Source organism: Suncus etruscus, chromosome 18 (assembly GCF_024139225.1).
Source record: "Suncus etruscus isolate mSunEtr1 chromosome 18, mSunEtr1.pri.cur, whole genome shotgun sequence".
Lineage (NCBI taxonomy): Eukaryota > Metazoa > Chordata > Mammalia > Eulipotyphla > Soricidae > Suncus > Suncus etruscus.
In genome coordinates this window covers 11,170,943-11,197,139 of record NC_064865.1, presented here as the reverse complement: position 1 = coordinate 11,197,139, position 26,197 = coordinate 11,170,943, and the positions used below count along the sequence as shown (strand labels likewise).

The 26,197-nt window shown below is 36.8% G+C and overlaps 1 protein-coding gene across 1 annotated transcript in view; it reads right to left on the bottom strand.

The window, feature by feature from the left end:
• The window catches only part of PKHD1 (PKHD1 ciliary IPT domain containing fibrocystin/polyductin), a 507,893-nt gene that overhangs the window by 276,147 nt on the left and 205,549 nt on the right, over window positions 1-26,197 (bottom strand). The window contains exons 39-42 of the mRNA XM_049765224.1: window positions 23,763-23,954; window positions 20,340-20,465; window positions 15,765-15,821; window positions 14,550-14,671 (exon numbers count right to left, since the gene is read on the bottom strand). Of these exons, the coding sequence (XP_049621181.1) occupies window positions 14,550-14,671; window positions 15,765-15,821; window positions 20,340-20,465; window positions 23,763-23,954 (497 nt within the window). The remainder of the gene's footprint in view (window positions 1-14,549; window positions 14,672-15,764; window positions 15,822-20,339; window positions 20,466-23,762; window positions 23,955-26,197) is intronic.

Genomic DNA, 26,197 nt, shown 5'->3' with positions numbered 1-26,197 from the left:
ATAATTCTAACAAATGCTGAATTTGGGTGGCTGAATACCTAGGTGAGGAATAGGGTATATAAAAGACAACTGTATATTTTACAAAAAGTTTTGACTATAGGGGGTAGATAAGCAGTCAAATACTTGCATTGTTGAAGGGTCATTATGTTCTATTTAATTGAGCAGCTGAGCTTGCCTATAGTTCTCTCAGTTAAGTGAGTTCTTTTTCTAAAATACGTTAATTAGTTTCCAGATTGAGTTTACTTTTGATGTTTATTCCAAGCTCTTTCTTGATGTATTCCAAAATACATCAGATTATTTGTCCTGGGGCCAGAGTTATAGTCTTTAAATGCCTTGCAAGTATTTTTCATGTGGTTGACCCAAATATGACTTCAGGTATCCCTAACCCCTGCCAGAATGTATCCCTGAAGTAAGAAGTCTCAGAACTAAAAAAAAAAAAAAAAAAAAAAAAAGAACTTCCAGGTGTGGCTAAAAACAAACAAATCAAAAAAATTGTTTTGTCCAAACCTTTTTACAAATCAATGATTTGACTACAGTTGAAGGCCACGATTGCATTAGGAAAGTCTTAGTTCTAAAAAAAACAATAAGTAAAAAAAATGCGACCAAAATCTTCTCAATGTACCTTTTTATGAGTTTTGGGTTTGGGTCCACACCCAGTAATACTCAGAGGTACTTCTGGCTATGCATTCAGAAGTCGCTCCTGACTCAGAGGACAATATGGGACCTTATGGGGTCCATCCTAGGTCAGTATGTGTAAGGCAAACACCCTACTGCTGTGCTATCATTCCAGCCCCTCCTCAATTAAAACATTTATATGATTTTACTTTGTGAGATTTACTAACAGTTTAATGTATTTTATGTTTTTAAAGTTTAAATTCTCCATTGGATCATACGGGTCTTGATTTTTAGTTCTAATCAAAATATACACAATGATTTAGCTTTATACATTCAATAAAATACATATAGCATATTCTTATTATATAATATTTTCTAAGACACAGTAGAAAGTTGACTTCTGAGACAGAGTAGAAAAGCTAACATTTGTACACAGAGGTATTTTGTTTTGGTAACCAAATTTTTACAGAGATTTTTCATTTGTTTCCTACATTTAAAAAATCTGGAACAGAATTCTATATTGTCCTTGAACTAGGGGTTTTGCTGAAGCTGATTCCGCTATCATGCAACAGTCCATAGTTTGATGGGGGCAAGAGGGGCCACCAAGCATGAGTCAGGGGGCCTGTTGGTTGTAGTTCTCTGTCAAGGCATGAGATGTGGACCGAGAGGATGTCTTTCAATGAGGAGCTGGATGGTATGAAAAGTCACGTCCACAAAAAGACTAGATTATTTGAGTGTTTTATCCAAATCTTGGGCATCCTGATTCCATTCCTAGGAACAGTCTAGGATAAGAAAAGTTTTTGGATAATGCTTAAAACGTATTTTGTCCCGCGAGGTTTTGAAAATTAGTATTAGTAATGAATAATACAGAAGGTCCAGTATGCGTAGGGAAGGAGTTTACTTCCTCCCCATCCCCACCCTGCCCCAGGGCCCGAGTTGCCAGGGCCGGTTATGAAGGCCAGTCTGGCATGGGGAAATCTGTCTACTGAACTGCGTGTTCAGTCCAGGAGGCCTATGACCAGTTCTCTGCCCATGCCAAAAAAAAAAAAAAAAAAAAAAAAGTGGAGGGAACGTCAAACCCTGACACTCAAGCATCCCTTCTTTTTCTTGTTTTGTTTTGATTTGTTAGTTTTTGACTTTATTTTCCTTCTCTTCTTTCCTCCACTTTTCTCTTCCCTTTTCACTCCTGTGGTTATTATTTGGTGATTTTTTTCCTTTTTTTTCTTTTCTTATTAGCCAGGTTCATTTTTTTTTTCTTTTTCTCTTTCTTTTTTTGGTAGTTGTGGCCATTTTTTTTCCTTTTTCTCTTCTTCCTTTTTTTCCTTATCCTTTTTATCGCAAATGACAACAGAATAGATAATCTACAACAAGCTGTAAAGTGGAGACCAGTTACACTAGTATTCTGGGGGGAAAGGGAGGGAGATATGAGATGCATGCTGGAAACGGCGGTGGAGGGAGGACAGTACTAGGGGTGGGAGTGCCCCTCATTCGTTGTCACTATGTACCATAAATAATTCTGTGAAAAAAAAGTAACTGTAGTAGAATGCCTGTCTCAAATGCAGGCAGGGGATGGAAAAGGGGGAGGAGGGGATGTTACACTGGTGAAGGGGGGTGTTCTGTTTGTGACTGTAACCTAATTATGATCATGTTACTTAAATAAAAATATATATTTATAAAAGAAAATCTGGAACACACAAACTTTCACTTTTTAAAAACAATAGTGAAGATTTATACTAGTATTTCAATGGTGTGTGGGAGAAACACACACACACACACACACACACACATATATATATTTATCATGCTATACCAAATGCTAAAGATTTTGGAAATGCAGTGTCACACCTTGATGTTTATATACATATCATTGTTTATATATATCATGTTATATCATATAAATCATGTTTATATATATATCATTATACTACCTGTAAAAATATCAACTGTATAATGAACAAGCTTGTAAGCATGGTATTTAAATATAGTAATTAATAAAAATTATATGCCTGGGCTGGAGCAACAACACAGTGGGTACGGTGTTTGCTTTGCATGTGGCCAACCCAAGTTCAATCCCTGGCATCCCATATGGTCCCCTGAGCCTGCCAGGAGTGATTCCTGACATTAGAGCCACCATATGAGTAAACACTGAATACAGCAGTGTGCGGCCAAAAAACCAAAAAAGAAAAAAATTATATCCTCCTATTTCACACACACACACACACACACACACACACACACACACACACGCACAATTAACTTAGAAGCCTTATCCAAAAGGCTTATTTTATAAGAAAATTTGATCTAAATAAAGTTGCACTGGTGAAGAGGGGTGTTCTGTTTATGACTGAACCCCAAAATTATAATCATGCTTGTAATCATGAAGCTTAAATAAAGATTTTATAAAAAAAAATATAAAGAGACTAGAGTGTTAATACAATAGTTAGGGTGCTTGCCTTATTCACAACCAACCCAGGTTTGATCCCTGGCATCATTTATGTCTCCTAAGTACTTATAGGAATGATTCCTGAGTGTAGAGACAGGAGAAATCCTAACGAGCAGCCAGGCATGACACCCCAAATTATAATTATTATAACTATTGAGCCAGAATTCCTTTGGGGTCAATATGTCTCAGCTGGAGGTATATCTACATAGTTGATTAATTAATTTTGTCATGACTCTTAGATTCACTCATTCATGATATTACAAAGACATTAATTGGGGAGAGGTGGATACCTGATTGTTCTGAACAACAGATAGTAAATTAAAAGATATATTGGATGTGGTATGATTTAGTGAGGAAAGTCAAGGGTTATTAAATAGGACTGATAGGTTACTTACAAAAATTGGGTCTGTTGTCATCTTTTATGTGCGGGATCATCTAAGGTCAAGATTACTACTTCTACCTGGAGAAAAGAATTTAAGGAAGAGGCTACTTGGCTCGCCTCATATCTGACACTTGCATTACAAGGGTCATGAGAACCAAAAGGTGTTTACCTGGTCCTGCCTGGCAACTGGGAGTTAGACATGTCTAGTTAGTGTGAGAAAAGACTGCCTCAGGTATGTCCCCTCTGTCAGCCTCTCAGTCTCTCAGGAGCATAGATTATGAGATGAACACAGGTCATCCTGGCATCCGGGTACAGAAAATATTGCAGAGTGAGGAGGATGTGACACTGAGAAACCTGATAATACATTTCATATATTTCTGGAAAAAAAATACCACTTCAGTGCAGAGTGGCCTTTGCATGCTCACATCTCACTGGACTCAGCTGGGAGAATTTTGCTTAAACTATTTACCACATTTTTGTGCACCCTTAGAGATTGCCAGAGTTAGCAAATACAATTATAAAAAAAGAATAGTAGCAGTCAAATTTAAGTTTTATTGTTTAAAAACATTTTTTTTGTTTTGGAGACACACCCAGCAATGCTCAGAGGGTTACTACTAGCTCCACACATAAGAATCACTACTTGTGGCCGTAGAGATAGCATGGAGGTAAGGTGTTTGCCTTTCATGCAGGAGGTCATCGGTTCGAATCCCGGCGTCCCATATGGTCCTCCGTGCCTGCCAGGAGCAATTTCTGAGCCTGGAGCCAGGAATAACCTCTGAGCACTGCCGGGTGTGACCCACAAAATAAATAAAGAAAGAAATAAAGAAATAAAGAAATAAAAAGAATCACTACTCGTGAATCAGGGGACCTATGCGATCCTGGGGATAGAATCCAGGTCAGCCCCTCAAAAGGCAAGTGCCAAACCCACTGTACTAATTCCCTGGCCCCCAAAACTTAGTTCCAAGTGCATATTACACAAGATATATTCACACTAAAGCTTTTAAGCTATATATGTGTGTGTGTTTCCTTTTATCATTGGACTATTGGTTTATTTTAATAATATATATGGAAAATAGGCTGGTCACATTGTTTTCCATTATACTTTAATAGGTAAAAACATGTTGATTTTATATAGCCATTAAGTTTACCAGTAAAACCTTATTCTATAATTTACCAAATGAGTATCCCTTTCCTAACTTACTCTTCACCTTTCCCCTGGTAACAACTGATTTGTCTTAATTTTCCAAGGCATGCCCTATTTTCTCTGAAAGTCCTAACATGAAGAAGACAGAGAAAATATAAGTTCTATTTATAAAATATAAGGCTATTAGATATTCTTTCAGGTTTTAGGAGATTGGCTAGTATGTGAACAAAACTTTGTATCACCAGTATTCAAAAAGATAGAAGTGATCATTAGATTCCATTTTTAAAACACTTCTCTAGAGGTAAATAAAACACTGTAATTCTTGGGGCTGGACCGATAGAGCAATGGTAAGATGTTTGCCTTGCATGCAGCTGACACAGGACAAATCTCGATTCGATCTCCAGCATCCCAGATGGTCCCCCAAGCCAGGAGCAATTTCTGAGCCCATAGCCAGGAGTAATCTCTGAGTGTCACAGGGTGTGACCCAAAAACTAAAAAAAAAATTATAACTCTTAAGTTTAAAGTTATCAAGGATGTTTTCTGTGAGGTGATTTAGTTATCTAGTGGATACTGAAAGAGGAAACATACTGGAAGAATTGATTTCCTAGCAATTTAGCCATGAGTGAAACTCTATTACTAAATCACTAGTAAATAAAAAGTCCCCAACTCAGTTTTTATTTAATTTATGTCTAATTTTTCTATGTTGCTTAAATATTGCTTATAACCAAGTATAGAGTAATAATATTCATAATATGTGTGAATATTATAGAGAACTATTATAGTCCAGATGTCATATTTTAAAGACATATTTATCTTCCTGTCATTCTGAATCATATATCATTATAATTTCACAAATAAAAAATTGAAATACTGTAATAACTTTTTACTCACAGACTTCATTGTATCTAAGATAAAATGATTAGAGATTGCTGTCTAATCCAGGCAAAACCCAGAACTCATCTGCCCAGTAATTGAGCATAAGAGAAGAAGAAATACAGGCTACAGAGTGAAACCATATCACCAGGTCCAGGCAAGAATGAGTGTTTTCTCTGGCCTCCCCATAATGAAATATTCTGCATAGATGCCACTCTACCAAAGGCATCCAAACCAGTGAATTCCAGAAATACATTAACTGTATAGTAATTCCAGCTCCATTGATATATACATTTATAGTGACTAGAATAAATTACTGGAACTTGAAGGCATCAGATCACCTGGTAAACAAGACAAGGCTAATGTTTTATGGTACTGCCAAAATACAGGTATCTCAAGAATTGCAGAGCATCTCAGTCATACTTAACACAGAAATGAAACATTTGTAATTAAGAGAAAAATTCAAAACTTGTAAAGTTCCTTCTCTCTGCACCATATAGAAAAAAAATACGTTGCTTAGCTTACAATGCACAGACATAAAAGAATATGTCTAAATTCCTAAAAAAAATAACATTTTGAAAAATACTATGAAGGATCACAAATCTAAATTTCCTTCATTGCAAAGACTGGTGATTAGCAAAATTTAAACATAAAATTCAGGAGAAAAATAAATTTAAAAAATTATAAAAAAAAAAGATCTGACATTTCTTATAAAAGGAAGGATATTCACATTGAGTCATTTAATTCAATTTATCATTCCTTTTGCTTAAAAACATGACATTCACTCATGGTTCGTGGCTTCAGAAAGAATTTCTGTTACTGGCCAATATAGATCTTCAGCTCTCATTGATGCACAAGAAAGTAACATAACTATTTATTCCCAGTTACAGTTGCACAATTGGAAACTTTCTCAGGGGAATACATGTGAAACTCCATCATCCATATAGCATATGTTGAGTGACTGTATCTATACTTCTTCTATGAGGTGTTGTATTAAATAAATAAGGATGGATCTGGATGGAGATGGATGGTGAAGGATGGAGGCCTTTGTCCTTAGGCCCCGGCCACGTGGCTTCATCCCCCTTTCAGCCGGTGGGTCTGGGGTCCAGGAAAGTGACGGGTATTGAACTCACTCACAGGCAGGCATCAGGAAGCATCAGCTTTATTCATCCCTATTCACCACATGTGTGTGGCCTATCTCATAACCTTATAAGCAGTCATTCTTAGCTACCCTGCATCTTAACTCCTTTCAGCCATCTTCCTTTGACCTCCATGCTGGTCAAAGACCAAAAGGGCAAAGACCCAGCCTAAAGCCAAAAGGGCCAAGACCCCAATCCCCTGGGTCAAAGGCTTGAAATAACCTTCCAAGACCACTCCCCAGAATGGGAGGGGTCTTGCAGGTAAGATTACGCATAATATCCAGTTCTCAAGACCCCTCCCAGAAAAGGGCGGGTCTCAGGTATGTACACCTAAATCCAGGGTGGAGTTACAATGAGGTATCATGTGAAAGGCCGTGCATATATAAGAACAAAGGGTTGGAAAATGAAGGCTTCTTGAGCACCCTCATTTTCTACAAGTGTACACATAATGATCAAGATGCAACTGGAGGCAAAAAATGATCACTTGGACATACATCTAGTCTTTTTTTTTTTTTTTTATAAGTGTTTTGCTTATATTTATTAGTTTCTCCATGCCCTTAAATACAATTTTAAAAAATTGAAAAGCTGGGAACAAACAGATAATACAGTGGGTAGGCATTTTCCTAGCACATGGCTGACCTGGTTTTGATTCTTGGTTACTCCATATGGCCAGAGACCTCTAGGAGCAATCTCTGAGTGTAGAGCTAGGAGTAAGCACTGAGCACTTCCAGGTTGGCCCCAAAACAAAACACAACAAACAGAAACATAAAAAAGGATAAAAGAAAAAATTTTAAATAGGAGGAAAAAACATAAGCTTATGCCATATAAAATAAACCAATTTTATAAAAATAAACCCATTTTTATTCAAAATTGTTTTCTATTTTTGAATATTTTGGAAATGTGTAGAAATCAGGTAAGCATTTTCTTTAACTATACAAACTAGGTTCCTATGTGAATACATGCAATGTAGAAATAAATTATAGTAAAGGCTATAGTGGTAGTTACTGTATTATCATAAACCTGCTTGCTTTATTGAGTTGAACAGAAGCATTTACAAATGCTCAAGTACATGGTTATCCTTGTGAGGTATCTTCACATGCTTTCAAAGTTCTCTTCTCCTGTCTGATACAAAGCTTGAAGCCAATGCTGGTCTACACTTAAATCTTTTTTTTTTTTTTTTTTTTTATTTAAACACCTTGATTACATACATGATTGTGTTTGGGTTTCAGTCATAAAAGGAACACCACCCATCACCAGTGCAACATTCCCATCACCCAAGTCCCAAATCACCCTCCTCCCCACCCAAACCCCGCCTGTACCCTAAACAGGCTCTACATTTCCCTCATACATTCTCAATATTAGGACAGTTCAAAATGTAGTTATTTCTCTAACTAAACTCATCACTCTTTGTGGTGAGCTTCCTGAGGTGAGCTGGAACTTCCAGCTCTTTTCTCTTTTGTGTCTGAAAATTATTATTACAAGGGTGTCTTTCATTTTTCTTAAAACCCATAGATGAGTGAGACCATTCTGCGTTTTTCTCTCTCTCTCTGACTTATTTCACTCAGCATAATAGATTCCATGTACATCCATGTATAGGAAAATTTCATGACTTCATCTCTCCTGACAGCTGCATAATATTCCATTGTGTATATGTACCACAGTTTCTTTAGCCATTCATCTGTTGAAGGGCATCTTGGTTGTTTCCAGAGTCTTGCTATGGTAAATAGAGCTGCAATGAATATAGGTGTAAGGAAGGGGTTTTTGTATTGTATTTTTGTGTTCCTAGGGTATATTCCTAGGAGTGGTATAGCTGGATCGTATGGGAGCTCGATTTCCAGTTTTTGGAGGAATCTCCATATCGCTTTCCATAAAGGTTGAACTAGACAGCATTCCCACCAGCAGTGGATAAGAGTTCCTTTCTCTCCACATCCCCGCCAACACTGTTTATTCTCATTCTTTGTGATGTGTGCCATTCTCTGGGGTGTGAGGTGGTATCTCATCGTTGTTTTGATTTGCATCTCCCTGATGATTAGTGATGTGGAACATTTTTTCATGTGTCTTTTGGCCATGCGTATTTCTTCTTTGTCAAAGTGTCTGTTCATTTCTTCTCCCCATTTTTTGATGGGGTTAGATGTTTTTTTCTTGTAAAGTTCTGTCAGTGCCTTGTATATTTTGGAGATTAGCCCCTTATCTGATGGGTATTGGGTGAATAGTTTCTCCCACTCAGTGGGTGGCTCTTGTATCCTGGGCACTATTTCCTTTGAGGTGCAGAAGCTTCTCAGCTTAATATATTCCCATCTGTTAATCTCTGCTTTCACTTGCTTGGAGAGTGCAGTTTCCTCCTTGAAGATGCCTGTAATGTCCTGTAGTGTTTTGCCTATGTGCTGTTCTATATATCTTATGGTTTTGGGGCTGATATCGAGGTCTTTAATCCATTTGGATTTTACCTTTGTACATGATGTTAGCTGGGGGTCTAAGTTTAATTTTTTGCAAGTCGCTATCCAATTGTGCCAACACCACTTGTTGAAGAGGCTTTCCCTGCTCCATTTAGGATTTCCTGCTCCTTTATCAAAAATTAGATGGTTGTATCTCTGGGGAACATTTTCTGAGTATTCAAGCCTATTCCACTGATCTGAGGACCTATCCTTATTCCAATACCATGCTGTTTTGATAACTGTTGCTTTGTAGTACAGTTTAAAGTTGGGAAAAGTAATTCCTCCCATATTCTTTTTCCCAATGATTGCTTTAGCTATTCGAGGGTGTTTATTGTTCCAAATGAATTTCAAAAGTGTCTGATCCACTTCTTTGAAGAATGTCATGGGTATCTTTAGAGGGATGGCATTAAATCTGTATAATGCCTTGGGGAGTATTGACATTTTGATGATGTTAATCCTGCCAATCCATGAGCAGGGTATGTGTTTCCATTTCCGTGTGTCCTCTCTTATTTCTTGGAGCAGAGTTTTATAGTTTTCTTTGTATAGGTCCTTCACATATTTAGTCAAGTTGATTCCAAGATATTTGAGTTTGTGTGGTACTATTGTGAATGGGGTTGTTTTCTTAATGTCCATTTCTTCTTTATTACTGTTGGTGTATAGAAAGGCCATTGATTTTTGTGTGTTAATTTTGTAGCCTGCCACCTTGCTATATGAGTCTATTGTTTCTAGAAGCTTTTTGATAGAGTCTTTAGGGTTTTCTAAGTAGAGTATCATGTCATCTGCAAACAGTGAGAGCTTGACTTCTTCCTTTCCTATCTGGATTCCCTTGATATCCTTTTCTTGCCTAATCGCTATAGCAAGTACTTCCAGTGCTATGTTGAATAGGAGTGGTGAGAGAGGACAGCCTTGTCTTGTGCCAGAATTTAGAGGGAAGGCTTTCAGTTTTTCTCCATTGAGGATAATATTTGCCACTGGCTTGTGGTAGATGGCCTTCACTATATTGAGAAAGGTTCCCTCCATTCCCATCTTGCTGAGAGTTTTGATCAAGAATGGGTGTTGGACCTTATCAAATGCTTTCTCTGCATCTATTGATATGATCATGTGGTTTTTATTTTTCTTGTTATTGATGTTGTGTATTATGTTGATAGATTTACGGATGTTAAACCAGCCTTGCATTCCTGGGATGAAACCTACTTGATCGTAGTGGATGATCTTCTTAACGAGGCATTGAATCCTATTTGCCAGGATTTTGTTGAGGATCTTTGCATCTGCATTCATCAGTGATATTGGTCTGTAATTTTCTTTTTTGGTAGCGTCTCTGTCTGGTTTAGGTATCAAGGTGATGTTGGCTTCATAAAAGCTATTTGGAAGTGTTTCTGTTTGTTCAATTTCATGAAAGAGTCTTGCCAAGATTGGCAGTAGTTCCTCTTGGAAAGTTTGATAGAATTCATTAGTGAATCCATCTGGACCTGGGCTTTTGTTTTTCGGCAGACATTTGATTACTGTTTTAATTTCATCAATGGTGATGGGGGTGTTTAGATATGCTACATCCTCTTCCTTCAACCGTGGAAGATTATAAGAGTCCAAGAATTTATCCATTTCTTCCAGGTTCTCATTTTTAGTGGCGTAGAGTTTTTCAAAGTAGTTTCTGATTACCCTTTGAATCTCTGTCATATCAGTAGTGATCACTCCTTTTTCATTCCTGATACGAGTTATCAAGTTTCTCTCTCTCTCTTTCTTTGTTAGGTTTGCCAGTGGTCTATCAATCTTGTTTATACATCTAGTCTTTATTACCAAAAGATTCGTGTTAACAAGCAAGAATCCCTGGGGGAGAGAGAAGTTCAAACATTTCAAGAATATATTTCAAGGGTTGTATCCTTATTCACCACTTTTACCAGACAGGTGCTGAGAGAGCATGTATTTTGAGCCACTGAATAGATTTGTTGAATAGATGAATAGAATCAGCTGCCCGAGTGCCATTAGTTTTTATGCAACATCTGGGTGATCATATATAAGCCCTTTCCAAGTACATTTACTTGGCAGGATATTGCAACTTTGGCCTTCTGTTAGATGATAAGGCTCACTTTTACTATGCAAGAAGCACTTGAACAGTCAGATCACATTATTTTCTAGCCCTTTTTACTCTCCATTCTAATTGGGTATGCTCCAGATGATTCATGAGAAAAAAAAAAAAAAAACCCACACATTTATGCAGGCAGCCAGAGGCTTGTGGAGAAGGGTTTAAGGCAAGCAGGGAATTTTGTGTGGAAATCAATTCTTTGCGGAAGTCAATGCATTATGGACATTCAAGCAAGAGAAATTCCAGAGAGAAATTAACTGCCCAAGTAAGCCAGCTCCTTCAGGTGTGCATCTGTAGTCACTAGCAAAAAGTGAGTTAACCCTTCAGGCAGGTCTTAAATATACATTACCTATTGAGTAAGAAGAGCTAGGGAACTGAAATGGAGCTTTTAAATACGGAATTCCTTATAAAATCAATTCACAAACCAGAACAAATTTCCCTCAAATTAAATGCATGTTTCCAAAGGGCTTGTCATCAGGGTTTTTCTGCAGACTATCCTAAATATAATACTAGTCATAGGAAATTTCTAGTACCTTCATAAACATGGAGACTCCAGAGTCCTGGACATAAATATTTCTCAGTTTTTGAGAGCAAAAGCTTTCCTGTCTGAGACTGATACAGATTAAGTCTATTGGAAAGATGGACTCTTTAGGTAGATAGCAAGTAATCAATTAATCAGAAATTAAAATTCTATACATGTGAAGAGAAGACAGAAATGGAATTAGAGCTATAGAGGATTCTTGGGAAAAATTCTACAAAATTATTTTGATAAAGTTCAGTAGAGAACAACTAAGAAGCACATAAATAAATACTGTAATTTCCCTGAAGTCATCAACAGACCTATTAATACATGAATTCCTGCTAGCAAGAAGGCAGCAAAGCAAGGTTTTGCTCATCAGTATAACTATTCTGAACTTGATTCAGTTTCCTTATTTGAAATTGAAATAAAGTTGTATTTATAGTGTCAATCCTTCAAAGTTCTATGTACCGGTCACATAAGCACACTTAATAAACACTAACTTATCATTTTCCTAATGACTAAAATGTCCTTCACTGAACCTAAGAATCTATGGGTGCATGCTAACTTTTATATATTCTGACATACTAGATATCACCTAAGTTCTGAGTTGTGGCACATTCCAGACATGAGTGTAAAAAATGACAGCAGAGTAGAGCACCAGTGGTACTGCAGAAAATTTGGTATGGATCATTTAAGATTTAATAATGACAGAGGAGTTCCGTAGGAGTTAGATGCTATCACAAATTAACTATCTTGTTTGTCAGGCATCAAAATAATTGAAGAATCTTGGAATATAATTGTTGTTTCCTCTTTGTTTCCAGCCCCCATCTTTTGTTACCTTTTTTATTAATTTTATGAGCTATTAGGGTTTACAATACTAAAGAAGTTATTGTTTTACTTTTGCAAAGCTATCACACCGACCCTGTTTGTTGAATAACTACTTTGTTTCCAACCTTGTATAATTATTTAAATCAGGGGTCCTCAAACTTTTTAAACAGGGGCCAGTTCACTGTCCCTCAGACCATTGGAGGGTCTGACTATAGTAAAAACAAAACTTATGAATGAATTATTATGCACACTGCATATATCTTATTTTGCAATGAAGAAACAAAACAAATACAATACAATATGTGGCCCGCGGGCCATAGTTTGAGGACCACTGATTTAAATGATAATCAAATGGGGAAAATGATATAATGTTAAGTTTATGAAAGATAAAAAATAATACTAATATGCCTTTAGTATATACTAAAAATCTAGTCTAAAATCTTATTCTCAAAACAAGCATTTTCTCTTTTTTTTTTTTTTGTAGTTTGTGAAGTGGCTCTAAGGGAAAGAAAATTAATGAATGAAATGGAAATAATTTAATGGAGAAATATACAACTTCTTTTAGACACAATATTTTTTTTTTTGCTGATAGGGCATTATTCTCCAGGTCAGTATTAGTAAACGACTCACTTTACAGATGGTCCTCTGCTTCTCTACACCTAGAGCCAACTCAATTATTTTGGTCAAATAGTGGCCAAAATACCTAGACAAAAATACAAGGCCAGGCAAATAGCATCCACAGCACTGAACATATAGATGCCCCAGTTGCAAGGAGGTAGATCCTTAGAGTTTGCTTCCTTCAATGTTATTCAACTGCCAGTTCACAGGTCAATGCTGGTTCTCGGATGTATAAACATTAAAAACTCTTGCTTTGTCCACAAAAGTAGACCAAAACTCAGCTCTTTAAAGCCCAAAGCTTGCTGGCACAGCTGTGCAACAAGCCCTGAAATGACCAACTAGTTTAAAGAGCTCTCGCTGTTCTGGGTCTAAAGTTTGGTTTCCTTCAGTTCTGCCTCCTTTCCTCCCTAGTATATTAGTTGCCCCCATTAGGCACCTAAAATGGTGTGTAAGTATCTGCTTGGAATAAACATAATTAAAAGGAGGGTTGGAGGAGATAACCATGACTTTTATTAAGGGTTACTCAGCTGAAGGTAATTAAAAGCAGATGATCGGAGAGTTCATTCACTCAGTTCCTCTGAAACTTGGTCTAATTGCCAGAGAGAGCACAGGAGATGTTCCAGAGGAATATTCTAGAATGATGAGGCCCTTAACCTTTTCACTACTGAACCACAGAAGAAAATGGCTGGGGAAGAGGAATCAAATGACTCTCTCAAGACTCAAAAGTAATGCTTCCTCCAAGGACTTAATAGCTAAACCTATCCAGGAAAATTTATCTCTAAATATGCTTAGAGAAAATAAATGCTAATGTATGCTAAACGATAGGATAGAAGAGTCAAGGCCATCAGAATGTACTTCATTCATTCTAGAATCTGTCATAATCTCATATACGTCATGATGTTTTTTGAAACTAAATTTTTAGTATAAAGGTTGCATTCAATCCAGCATCACATAATGTTAGTCCCCCATCAACATTAGGAGTCCTTCTTCAGTACAGAGCCAGAGGTAAGCACAGAGCACCACCAAGTATGATCCCTCAAAAACATTAAAAAAAAACTAAATTTAATAATAATGTAACATAAAATAGTAATATAAATATGTGTAAATAGTGATATAAGTAATACTAATTCTAATAGTATAAAATCATACATTTAATAGTTAGCTAGCACAGAAATATATTTTAGTTAAGATATTTTAGACATTTTAATTAATTGAAGTCACAATAAAATGATCCATATCTACTTTGTTTTGCTTCATGTAGATATTGTTCAAAGGAATTCTTAGATGAGAGCATTTGTCCTAAAGCACTTGCTTATTAACACATACAAACTCATAAAGTAGATTCTTGATACCACAATGCAGTAAGCTTTTTTTTTTTAATTCTTCACCACTGATGCTACCATTAAGTAACTTTTGCAAAAGCTATTATACTCTCTGATTTCTAATATTCATGGTGGAACTGAAGATCTTACCTCTACAATATTGGTGGGGTTGTAGATATAAATTCCAGATGGTGTCAGCATTTCAGGACTGGAAAGTCCCTCAGTGCCCAAAAGACTGATTATCACGTTGTTTCTTATTATATTTCCTTCTTCTGATCAGTTGAAATAAGAAACAAAGTTAAAGCAAGTCCCAAATATTCACAATGATAATTAAAGTTTTATATAACTCTATCTTTTTGTCCTACTGAAAAAAAGCACATTATAATTAACACAATGCACATATATAGAGAGTAAGTCTTCCACATGAGTTTGTGGGTTCTACATCCACAAATTTTATATATACATATATATATCCTGTAGTTAGACAAATTATGTCTGTCATTAGTTTATAATGCTTTTTCTTTTTGCTGTTTATCAAACAATTATTAACTAAAGGACAAATATTCTCTAGAAAATACTGACATCTACATAGCATTCACATTAACTTGGGTATTATCTACAAGAGATATTATAAAGAGAAATAGGGGCAAGCTATATTCAGATATCACATTAAATGAACAGGCATGGGTTGGAGTATGTTTGGGGTAGGAATGTCCAAAAGGTTCACTACTCACAAATCCCAAGATATAATACATATATGTAAATAGATAAATAGAGCCTGAGTGATAGCACAGAGGGTAGGGCATTTGCCTTACACATGGCTGACCCAGATTTGATCCCTTGCATCCCAGAAAGTCCCTCAAGCCTGCCAGGACTGATTTCTGAGAGTAAGTTCCAGGAGTAGAACCACTGAGTGCCACTGAGTGTGGTCCAAAAACAAAACAAAACAAAAAAAGATAGATGTATTATTTGTGTTGTGTATATAAATATACACACTGAATAGTTATTTATAAAAATATACACTACTAAAACATCTTAATATAAACATTTAGTTTATATTTAAGCAAATTTAAGATACCTAACATTTTTTGTCTTCAAGACAGTATAAATTATATACAATTTTGATAGGTGTAATAGATATTTGTTTTGGTTTTGACTTCTTGACATTCAGTTTTTAGACCATAGCCTTCTATGCTCTGGGCTTATTCCTGGCTCTGAGCTCAGGGACTACATAAGGTAGGGCTCAGGGGTCCACATGAAGTACCAGGGATCAAATTGGAGTTGTATAGGATGAGTATAAGACATATTATGCTATCTCTCTGGCTCTTTCATATATTTAAAACTAATTGACTAATTGACACTTACCATTTTTATTTCCAGATATAGCTTCCCAAGAAATTGATCTCATTTCTATGTATGTGCCTAAAAACACAGAACCTGATGATCAGTTTTTATTGTTTGCTTACTCATAAGTTAACATTTATTTTCATTTTGTGTATATGTTTTGTATATGTGTTTTTCTCTATGACACAAAAGAGAGGAAAATTATATAATCTTCTTTAGACAAATGTCAAGAGCTTCCAATTCAAAATCTCCAAGCTCTACACTTTTTCTTTTTTTCTTGTTCTATATAATTTGTTTTCTGCTAAAATCATATTGTTAGGGAACCTTTATAAATTTCTATTCCAAGACTCAGAAAATTTTCCCCTATTCAAAAGAGTCAGAGCAAATTTGACATCTCTTCATTTAACTTCCCTGTAGTGGTTCTTTTTATCCCAATCAAATGTTTTCCCTTATTTCTAATTGCTTATCTGCTTATCTGATTCCCTTATCTCTGATCTCCCGTTGTGCTAAATTAATTACCTTTTCAAGTATGAGTTTGTGATCCCTGTCCTTCAGGCTTGGGAGGGTCTCTCTCTCCCTTCCTGGAGCAGGATTTTTAGCAGCACGGGCGGGCAGCTGGCAGACCTCCGCATGTGCCAGCGGCCTCTTGGCCTGGCCTAGGGTAGGGGGGGGCCCGGACCTGGGTCACCCGGCCCCCCTCCCCCCTTTCCTCCGGATCTCCAGGTGGGTTTCTGGGAGGAGCTGATGGGGCACCCTGGGTTTTTCCCCAGTCCCAGGCCGGGTCTGGGGACCGGCCTAGGTTGGGCTTAAATCCCTGTCCTTCAGGCTTGGGAGGGTCTCTCTCTCCCTTCCTGGAGCAGGATTTTTAGCAGCACGGGCAGGCAGCTGGCAGACCTCCGCATGTGCCAGCGGCCTCTTGGCCTGGCCTAGGGTAGGGGGGGCCCGGACCTGGGTCACCCGGCCCCCCTCTCCCCCTTTCCTCCGGATCTCCAGGTGGGTTTCTGGGAGGAGCTGATGGGGCACCCTGGGTTTTTCCCCAGTCCCAGGCCGGGTCTGGGGACCGGCCTAGGTTGGGCTTAAATCCCTGTCCTTCAGGCTTGGGAGGGTCTCTCTCTCCCTTCCTGAAGCAGGATTTTTAGCAGCACGGGCGGGCAGCTGGCAGACCTCCGCATGTGCCAGTGGCCTTTTGGCCTGGCCTAGGGTAGGGGGGGCCCGGACCTGGGCCGGACCTGCTACAGGGTTGGCTTAGGGGGTGGCGTTTGATCTAGGGGGTGGCAGATAACTGCTCAGCTAAACTCAGGCTGTCACTGGCAATTTCATACCAGTCTACATTTTGAAACCGCGCGGGGGCTAGCGCCCCCGCGCGAACTTATGCTCCTCCCAACCACCAGTACCCCTGATTTACCCTTCTTACCTTCAGTAACAAACAGTTTTAATCTCTGTCCAAAGACATACAGTAGATCTTACAAATCTCAGAACTATTTAGAAGGACATAAATCGAACACATATTGAACACATATATATTTTGAGTATTTTATGATTATTTTCTTTAACTGCTGTAACTCTATATATTCTTCTACCATCATTTTTCTATCCACTTTTCATCTTGTCTTTTCTTTGTAAGCTGTATAGTAAGGATTGTTGGTGGAACTGTCCCTCAGTTTGATGCCTATGATTGAACTATGTCATGGAAATTGCTGGTCTTGTTCTTATTGCCTCCAAATGCACCAATAACGCTTCATGGCATTGATCCTTGTTTGCATAGACACATTAAAATGGGAAAACACTATACATACAGATTAGTTATTATCTAATAAATCTCATTACAATGTACCTTACACCCTGAACATTGATATAATGACCTGGCACAGGCCTCAGATGAATGGGCATTCTCCATTCACACTGGAACCAGGCACGCTATCTACGAAACATCCAAGGTCTTTTATAGCAACAGTTGGAAGCAGTCCTCTACCAGGAAAGACACTACCAAGGGTCTGACATCGACCTCCTAAAAAGACACCTCCGTTTACACTGAGAAGACGTGACAACAACAATGACCTGCGATAAGACGTGACAACAACAATGACCTGCTCTACAGGACATGGTTCTCTCTATTGCCCCTTAAGTGTGAGATGAAACGAGAGAATGCTCTGCACCATCCTGACTGCTATATGAGACATGTAGACTCCAGGATCTTTAATACAGAAGCATGATACCAACAACAGAGACTATGTGAGGAATGGAGGTGTATTGCCACTACAGACGATGACTTGAATTGGACAAACTAGTTTGCCTGGAGCCTAGAGTCAGTCCTGTGCCAGGAAACTTCAGGGGTAGGGTCTCCATCTATTTAGACCATAATTTGTCTTTCCATGTCCCTTATGTTTTGGTGGGCCTATGCAAACAAATGCCACTTTAATATCGTTTTTTACTATGGTCCCTTGACTCCAATCCTTAAGAAAAACAACCCACTAAAACTTTTGAGGTTAATTTAAACTAGTAAGCATGTGCATGGATCTAGATAAATGTACTTTGCCCTCAATGTTTAAAGAGTTACATAAGTCTAATATCTTTAGATTATATGGTGTGCTGCTAAGAAATAATATGTACTACAACGGGGGATTTGAGGGACAAAGTAATTGTATGGTACATGGGTTCAGTTTTGTTTTTCTTAATGTTCTTTGGCTGAAAGTATAAGGCTGGGATATCATCGATGGGACTACTGAGAAATCTGTTTATGGGTGATTGGGCTTCCACTGTAACTTTACCCTGTCCTCTTTCTTTGCATCTTTGTTGTCATAATTAAAATAAAAAAAATTAAAAAAAAAAAAAAAAAGAATGAGTTTGTGAATATGAACCATGTTTTCTCACTAAACTATTTTCCCTTCAGCATTAGAACTCAATCTTTTGTAGATTTATATCAAAATATTATTTATAACTAATATATATTTACATTGACATATCACAGATTAAAGTAATAAATACTATTTTTGAATATAATTTTAGACTTATTTTAAGTAAAGGTTTCTGATTCTTTTTGGTATAAATAGAGGTTTTTAATTCATTTACTTATTTCTTTTTTTTAATTAATATCGTTATTTAAACACCTTGATTACAAATATGATTGTAGTTGGGCTTCAATCATATAAAATACACCTCCCTTCACCAGTGCAACATTCCCATCACCAATGTCCCAAATCTCCCTCCTCCCACCACAGCCCACCTGTACTCTATTTTTTTAAATTTTATTCTACTTTATTTTATTTTTTATAGTAATAATTTTTATTTTGACCAAAGAGGATCACAAATCATTCACAGTAGTTATTTCAGGTACATAGTGACATTGAATCAGGGGCATTCCCACCACCAATATTGTCCTCCCTCCACCCCTATTCCCAGCATGCATCCCAATTGCCCCTCCTTTGTCCCCAGGCTGCTAGTATAAGTAGTCCCTTCTGTGTCTAGCCTATTGTAGATTGGGTATCGATTCTGTTGTAGTTGGCTTTGGATTTGGTGTTCAAGTCTGATCATTTTTTATTTCTACTCAATGTTCATACGACTGTTTGGTCTTGGTGTCCTCCATTATTTCCCCTCAATTTGTGAGGCAGAACAAGATGGTTCAAGTTATGTGGGTCTGTTTGAAGGTAAGAAAAAAAGAAAAGAAAAAAGGAGGGGGTGCAAAAATTCAAACAAGCAAAAAATGGGAGGAGTATTTCTGGGGACTATAAATATCAGTTTAAGATTCAACAAAGTTACCTACAAGCATTGATTAAAGGGCTAAGGCAACAATATTTTTATGAAATTGACAGTAAAATTTAGATTTTAAGTAGCTTATCAGAAATATGATATATAATTAAAATGAATATATAACTAGTTGTGATAAAGAGTTTAAGTATAGAATTCTTGGGAGTTTGGGGAAGAAATCAGGAGCAGATTGCCAATGAAGAAAAAGATCTTGTGCAAAAGGCCTTGAAACAGAAAAACATTCAGATGTACAAACTAAATCAAAAAATATGCCAATGATGTAGTTTAGGGGAAAACACAAAAACCAAAACAGGTCGGAGGAAAAAATTAGCAAAATAATTTTACAAACATAAGTTAAATACTGATATCTTTTAAAGTAAATTATGTATTTTGGATTGCATTTTAAGAGCAATCAGAAACTATAAAAGACAATTAAAAGATTAGTATAATTCAATTTGAGATTTTTAAAGAAAATGTCTGGAGTTGCAAGTGAAATGAATTTTAGGTTACAGAGACGAAAGCAGATAACCAATTAGAGAATTCTAAAGTATGAACTTTAACAAGGTCAAAAAAAAAAGAGAAAATAACTAAATTGATTATTTTTGACAGCTTGGCCAAAATCTAAATATGACCTGCAGTGACATACGCAAAAGACCAATTTCCTGCTTTATGAAACTTAGCTAACTCATCAATGGTGATGATACTTAAACTTTATTTTTTTAAACATGCCTACTTGTAAGGATTAAACACTGCTGTTCTTTCAGATTGGCAATTCAAATTTGGGAGCAAGGACTTTTTCAGAAATATGTGATCTACTAAAAAATTCTATAATAAAACAATGCCATCACTTACCCAGCATTATAGCATTTCCTAAAATGTTGTAGAAGATATTATTGTCCACCCTTAGTCCCCAGGTCCTGGGCAGACTGAGACCTCTGCTGAAAGATCCCCACAGAGTAGAGCCTTGTATATAGGAGTCTGCAAAGTAAAGAGTAATTTAATAATTTAGGGATCATTGAAGATACCTCAGAGTCTGTTAAAGATCTCCCAAAACCTGCTGCAATATAACTAAAATGTTCTACTTCATAATTATAAAATAGGATGCAAGAAAAATGATAGAAAATGGGTAACTCAAACCCATATTTACCAAAAATATCAAAGATATATTGAGTGGAATCCAAGAAAAGGTAGTAAAGAAAGTGACTATAGAGGTTGGAGTGATAGCACAGCAGGTAGTGGGTAGGACATTTGTCTTGCAGGCAAGACACTGAGATCCCATGTGGACCCCCAAGCCTGCCAAGAGTAATTTCTGAATTCAGAGCCAGAATTAACCCCTGAGCACCATTGGGTGTGGCCTAAAACTAAACAAAAATTAAACTTTAAAATTTTAAACATAGCAATAGCAATTGAACTAGAAAGTTCAATAAAAGCATGCATGACCAACTGTTGTCAATCAGCTATATTCTTTGTTTTGTTTGTACTGGGGCCAAAGCCTGCTATGTTCAGCTATGCTACTCTTGGTTCTGCACACAGGGAATACTTCTTGTGGTTTGGGGCAAATGCGTTGGGTACTGGGAACTGAAAACTGGTCAGCCAAAAACAAGGCAAGTGCTTTACCTACTATATTCTCATTATAGCCCCAATTGTCTATAATCCTTAGTATCATTTCCCATTTCAATTTGACAGAGAGTGTCTGAAGTAACTGTATGGTTATATGAAGAGTACTGCTTTGGATAATACTGATCTTCAAAATAATTTATCCTGCATAATAACATGTAGTCATTATTTCTTGAACTGCAAAATATTTTAACTTCCTAAACATAATATCTTTGGTAGAAGGTAATCAGAAATTCTTAAAATTTTAAGCAAAGCTGAGGTTGACCTGAGAATATCAACTCTCACATTTGCATATAGTGGGTTTCTGAAGCAGAACAGGAAGAACCCTCAACTCTGCTAAACTGTTAATACTTAACATTTAGATATATTATTTCACCTAATGCATAAATATGGCTTTATGTCCCACCCCCCATATTTTTTGTAATCTGGAACAGTATATATTTCAGAATATCAATTGTATAAGTCAAGAATTGTGTACTGTGGGGCCATATTGATAGCATGGAGGTAAGGCATTTGTCTTACATGCAGAAGGATGGTTCGAATCCTGGCATCCCATATGGTCCCCCGAGCCTGCTGGGGGGCTATTTCTGGCATAGATTTACTGGCATAGAGCCAGTAATAGCCCCTGAGTGCTACCAGGTGTGACCCCAAAAATAAATAAATAAATTGTGTACTGTGTAGAAAATAAAAAATGAAAATAAAACAATTATTCATTTGTGTATCTTTTGTCTATTACATTAAAACAGAAGTTATTATCTTTGATTCAATTATAAATCTTGAAAATGGGGTTTTGTATTATTTTCATATAGTGAACAATTATATTAAGTGGAGGTCAATTGTTTGATATGCTAAAAATATTGTCTTATGGAAAAACCGAACTTTTAGACTAGTACTATTCAGAAAATTCTCAAGTATACCATCCTCATATATATATTGGACCTTCTCTTAGATTCAGCTCTTGTAACACCAAGAATTCATCACTGTAAGTTAACCGATCTAGAGAGAACACTGACTGCAGCTCTTCTCACTGACTCCAGACCCCTAACATCACATCTCTCTATCAGAATATGCCTGCCCATCTTAACAACCAGCAAGACATAATCTATTTATGAACCTATTATGGTAGAATTCAGGGACTAAAAAAAACTTTAATGGTAGGGTACAAAGATTCTACCACCCCCTACTCTAGTGACTGGGGCAATTGGCCACACAGGGCACATGGGACTTCAGGGCATGAAAAAAAAAAGATTCTTTGGCAAGCATGCCAGAAGTTTCTAACCTCTGGGTTAATGTGTTACTCCCTCCCAAGCAACACATTTGTGATTTAACAGAGAGCAACAGGGAATAATGTATTAACAAAGTGTTTCTGAAACTCTTTTAAGCACCAAAACTTTTTCCCACTAAATGTAATATCTAAAAATAGATAAAAGTACTGTTATTTTGAAATAGGCATCAATTAACTAAATTTGGAAAAAGATGGGATTTAGTTATGGTCAGTTGATAACTCCTGTTATGTTCAAGTGCTTATGCATAATTGTCTTCTACCCTCACAGATACTGGAGTTGTCCTCAGCCAAATATATTGCAGCATTCTACATACCATAGGACCAAAAAATCTGGGAAATGGCACAGCAAAACTGATTATGATGATGTGCTAGCATAGAAGCTATGCTAGAAACCATTTCCTAAAATAAATATCAAAATAAATAAATGAAAGATATTTGTTGAATTGGGATATGCAGATGAATTGACCTAAAAAAAAGTTCTTTCATTGGATAACAAGGATCCCTGCTCTTAAGGTCTTCAAGGATTACTCTGCTATTACTTGTTGCTTATTTAGTATCCTTCAAGAACCAATAAAATAATCAAGTAGGTTCTGGTATTCTTTGCCAGGAATTAATTCCCAGAGCATCATATTTTTTCCCCCAAAACTTAAATGTGCAGTTTTGGAGGCACATGCAAGGCAAGTCCCTATTACCTGTAGTATGTCTCAGGTTTCTGGTATTTGTAGTTTACTCATGGATGTTTCAATATTCCTCCAACTTTGGCTTCAAAGTATTGGTCAGTATATTGGGTCATATTAGCCTCTTCTGTCTCTGGTACTAAATTTAATATACAGTTTTTAACCTGCATTTGATGCCCCATTTTATCTTCCCATCTTCAACTCTGGTCAAGATATGAACACTGCAACCTCAAGTCCCATTCAAAGCATCTGTTTGTTTGTTTTAGCCCTTTCTACCTGTCTTTCCAGCCAGAAGATTTCTTTGCAAAAATTTTTTTTCCTGTAATCACAAAATTAATTAATTACAAGAAAAAAATACTGATTTTTAATGTATCTGTGTGATTTAGTCTATAGTTGTTGAGCCAGTCATGATATTTATCCAACTTCTAAGACTATCCAGATTTTAAAAGCTCACTTGTTAAAATTCCAGGTCCCTGATCTCACAATAGATCAAAATTCACTAAGGCAGAATCAATAATTCTAATTTGAGTAATATCCTAAGTGATATATTTGGTATAGTAAAGCTTGAGAGCCACAAATCTAGACCATAAATCTTGAAAGCATGCCTCCTCCCCTCCTTCTATCAGAACTGGCTGCCTAGAATGAATTAAACATGGAAATAGAACATGGAACAGAACTGGGCCTGGACCCACTTACCTCTCAGAGCTCCCACCAAAGTCAGGGAGCTCAGATGCTTATGGAAGGCTTGCCCCAAGTCCAGGAACTGAACACCCTTCACCTGGACATGACTGGGCTCTTCTGGGAAGGACTGAATGATGACTTTTGCTCCCAGATCCCTGGATCCTAGTATCTTCTCACTCTTGAAATATAAGCAGTTGTGCAAGTTACCTGAAAGACAGAGTGAAGTCAGGGACACCCAAATCATGCACAAGATGCTTTGGGAGAATTTTTCTCATTGAAAGGCACTGACAACATGAAGGACAAACCATTCTTGTTGATTTCTTTAATAATCTTACTTCCCATTGACTTTGATTTTCCTCTTTGGATTATTAATTAAAATGTCCTATAAGTAGGACATGATGTTGCCTTCACTCTATTACTTCCAGAAGCCCCCAAATCAATCACCCTAATTACTGTCACAAAGCAGCTGACAGTAACCCACAAACCCAAGTTAAATATATGCTTATTTCAATCCAAAGATACCCCGGAGGGAGTGTGCAGTAAAATGACCTTCTCGTGGCTGATAATTGTAGGGAAAAGATGTAAGCACTGACTGTAATCACAGTTCTTTTTAGGACTAAGCTGTCCAATGGGGCTTCCCCTTTACTTTAATGTGTTTCTGGTTTGAGAACTTCGAAATACCACAGCAGATATGGCAAAGAGATATAATGAAATGGTCCCAAGCAGTAGCTTTCTTCCCAGTGACATTCCCTATCATAAAGTCACATGGACATAACTAATATACTTAATGAATATAACTACGAGTAGACCTCATGATTTCTATGCTGACACATAGAAATTGATTATATGAACTAGCCTCAGAATGGAGAAGAAATCATGCCCTAAATTTATACTTTATCATCAAAGTTAATCAAAACAATGATGGACCAAAATACCAAAAATAATTCACTCTATAGTTAATAATCCACAATACATTTCAGAATCCATTTATTGCTCCCCATAACCAGAAGATGAATAAATACAGGCAAAATATAGAAGTGCTTTACATTTAGCTTTAGCACACTTTTGAATAGATATGCTAATGATACATGCTGCTCTCAGTGAAGTATTTTTAGACCTCATATTGCTTATTCAGCAACTTTTCCTTTACTCCTCACATCAGTTCAATGAATAACGATTTTTTAAGATGATCTATACATTTTCATTAATTTTGAATCTTTTGTTTAAGTATTTAAGAGTTGTGAGTAAATTCAGAGATCTTTACCAAAGGATGTCTCCTTTGGTAAATTATAATGTCCTAAATGGCATCATCTATGGCATAATCAAGTACCATGTTCAGGACAACATAGTCTGTAAATACTTGCATATGAATTAGAATAGAACTGAGGTTTCAATTTAACAGAAATGTTCAAGTTGGCTGGTACTATTTTGTAGAATGATACTTTTGAACTAGATAAATAAAAAATGTGCTCCTCTCAAAACACTGTCCCTTTCATGCAACCACATTTTAACATTAACCCAAAGATATTTTTTGACAGACATGACTCAAATCTTTAACTCCAATCCTGATATTTCTTCCCAGAAACCAATACTACTGAATACCTCTGCTGTTCTGGTTTCTGCTCTGGTCCCTACAGACAAAATTAAACTATGATCTCCACCCTCCCACCCAAAACTTGTTGTACTTCCCATCTCAATGAATAGGCCTCATCATCCATCCAGAGTTCATGCCTGGAAGTTATTCTTGACACCCACACCATCCTGGACCAAAGTTGACAAATGATATCTTCAAAACATATGAAAGCCTCATAATCTACAGCCTGGGAAACCAAAACATAACCTACTAAACTAACCATCCCTGAAATAGATGTTTAATAGGCACATCAGTGTGATTCAGTGCCTGTTATTCTATTTGAAGATAAATTGATTTTTTTCAACCACTTACCTAAAGTATGTGGTAGTTCACTCAAGAGATAAATTCCAAAAGTGTATGAAGAGGTGGGAACCATAAGATCCTAGTTGTGAGAATATATTGTCTGTGTCTATAACACTAGCATTAAATACCTTTCCTAATTTTTTTGCTTTTTTATTTTTTAATTGCAGTATCACATTTTACATTGTAATGAAGTCATTATTTTATTCATAGTCACAAAATACTACATCAATGCCTCTATTTCCTGAACATCTTAGAAGAGAGCAGGGATAGAATTTTAGTTATGATTTATTTTTGTTGTTGTTGTTTTTGTTTTTGGATGACTCCTGGCTATGATCTCAAAAACTGCCCCTGGCTTGGGGGACCTGATCAAACATGGGTCTGTCCTAGGCTAGTGTGCGTGAGGCAGACACCTTACACCTTGCGCCATCGCTTTGGCCCTACTTATAGTTTCTAACATAAAACTGTAATTCAACTCTACAGATTTAATTACTGAACAGTAATATTTATCTCTTTC